Raw genomic sequence first — 2,052 nt, forward strand, 5'->3', positions numbered from 1 at the left:
TATAATACAAAGACTTCAAAATTATGGTTTTTAGTATGAGATCAGAGGAGGTAACACCTGTCCTTTCTTTTCTATTTCTTTTTCTTTGCGGATCTCGATTCTACCCGAGGATTAGTGACCGCAACATGAAGACGGTATTCCCTTTGAGTTGTCTTACCAGCGGCTGTTCTCTTTTTCTTTGGCCGACCCTTTCCTCGAAGCTTCGCACTAGTTTGAAATTGTGAGCACATGTTGCAGTACAGGACCAGGGATAACATACATTTGGATAGCCTCCTCTCTATCATCCTCCGCTTCATCGAACATGGTTAAGCCGAGAGGCTTGTAACTGTCTTGTAAGTCACGGAAAGAAACAGCCTTTTTCGGATACCATTCTGCAAGTGTTGGGCCGCGAAGTCGCTGTCGAAGGACCTTATTTCCCAGCCGTAACCTTTGTGGATTAAAGTTAAGTGAAAAGATTCGACATTGGACCTACAAGCAGCATTAACATCAATTCACACTTGATTACACAGCAAGACACAGCTTGTGCATGAGGTAATACCTTTGCAAGGTCCAGAATACGACTGTAGGGCGCCGCCATATTTGGGCATATGAGACTAAGAGGATAAGAACACCAGGCCGACACATAGGCCTATCGCCTGCCGTGGTCACGTGGTGTGATGAGCCTTGTATTCTCTGAAAATATACAGCATTCAACGCTACTTTTTTTACTATTAATGCACTGTAACAATGGGCCATAAAAGGAAGTCCGTTTTTTCAACCTCTACTAGTACTTATATCAAGGAAGCTAAGGTTAAGGTACGCACCTTCCAGGAGAAAGTTCTATTCAGTACTGACCTTTCAAGCTTGATCGCCCGGTCTTGGATAACAGTGCTTTGGACAAAGACGAGATTAGATCTTGTTTTACTGTGGTATCAGATCTTTTGAGTGATGCTCTTGAAAATTATCGCTACCTACAAGCTCGTGATGTTGAAGTTGGCCCTGATATCCTTAAGGCAACTTTTGGGCTAGAGGAGGCCCTACGTCGCGCAAAGAGCCATTTATCAACTGCAAGTGCTCGCAATAGCCATATATTGACTGACTCCTCAACTGGAGTAGTGGGTACGCAAGAGAACTTGCCGGTGTTACCTCCTATTATGGATAAAGTCTTGAAAAGAGCTGTTTTCACGCATCCGGGTGTGGGCAACGATACCGAGAAAACCTACGATCGACTTGAAATCCTTGGGGATGCCTATATAGAACTCATTGCTACAAAGCTCATATGGAGAAGTTTTCAAGAAATTCCTTCGGGGCGGATTTCACAGATCAGAGAACTCCTAGTAAAGAATGAAACTCTCGCCGAGTACGCGACGGTATATGGTCTTGACAGCAAGGCTGCAGTGCCACAGGACTATCTGAAGCAACCAAAACGGTGGACAAAGACCAAGGCAGACATTTTCGAGGCCTATGTGGCCGCAGCTATCATATCTGATCCAGTTGATGGCTACAGGGCCGTTGAAACATGGTTGACGCAGTTATGGCTTCCAAAGCTTTCGGAACTTGGCATGCAGAAGCCCGTTTTGAATGCGAAGGAAATACTTGCTAAAAAGATCATGGGTAAGGGAATCAAATTGCGGTATCTTGATGAACATCCCCCAGCTCAGCAAAGACCGGGGATGCAGACATTCTTCGTTGGGGTATATCTTACTGGATGGGGCTGGGAGAATAGGCATCTTGGGTCTGGTCAGGGTCCTAACAAGACGATCGCAGGGAATGAAGCAGCACGTCAAGCTCTATCAAATGGGCCGCTGGTAGAGGAAATTACTTGTGCCAAGAGAGCTCATGAAGCAGCCAAAGATTAGTCAGCCATGTGGTAAAAATATAAATTAAAATAACTAAATGAGTAACAATTATATTGATGAATCTGATTACCTTACTCTTGTCCTAATAGGCTGATACTTTTAAGTTGCTGGACTTGTTACTGTTACAGACGCTTGTCTAGCACATTAATATGAGAACTTCAGAAGTGGACAAGTCACAAGTACAACCAAATGATAGGTTAACAGTAATGTTAAC

At 44.0% G+C, this 2,052-nt stretch overlaps 2 protein-coding genes across 2 annotated transcripts; one reads left to right on the forward strand and one right to left on the reverse strand.

The window, feature by feature from the left end:
• Nucleotides 1-71: 71 nt before the first annotated feature.
• On the reverse strand, nt 72-577 carry ANOM_011727 (mitochondrial 37S ribosomal protein mS33; the record flags this gene model as incomplete). Its single annotated transcript, XM_015556983.1, has 4 exons — nt 72-100; nt 158-207; nt 260-468; nt 539-577. 4 exons carry the CDS (start codon nt 575-577, stop codon nt 72-74), a joined length of 327 nt encoding a protein of 108 aa, XP_015400781.1.
• A 149-nt stretch (nt 578-726) lies between these two features.
• On the forward strand, nt 727-1,838 carry ANOM_011728 (ribonuclease III; the record flags this gene model as incomplete). Its single annotated transcript, XM_015556984.1, has 2 exons — nt 727-795; nt 843-1,838. The coding sequence occupies 2 exons, from the start codon at nt 727-729 to the stop codon at nt 1,836-1,838; spliced, it is 1,065 nt and encodes a 354-aa protein (XP_015400780.1).
• Between the last annotated feature and the right edge of the window lie 214 nt (nt 1,839-2,052).

Source organism: Aspergillus nomiae, assembly GCF_001204775.2.
Source record: "Aspergillus nomiae NRRL 13137 chromosome Unknown contig00892, whole genome shotgun sequence".
NCBI classification, from domain to species: domain Eukaryota; kingdom Fungi; phylum Ascomycota; class Eurotiomycetes; order Eurotiales; family Aspergillaceae; genus Aspergillus; species Aspergillus nomiae.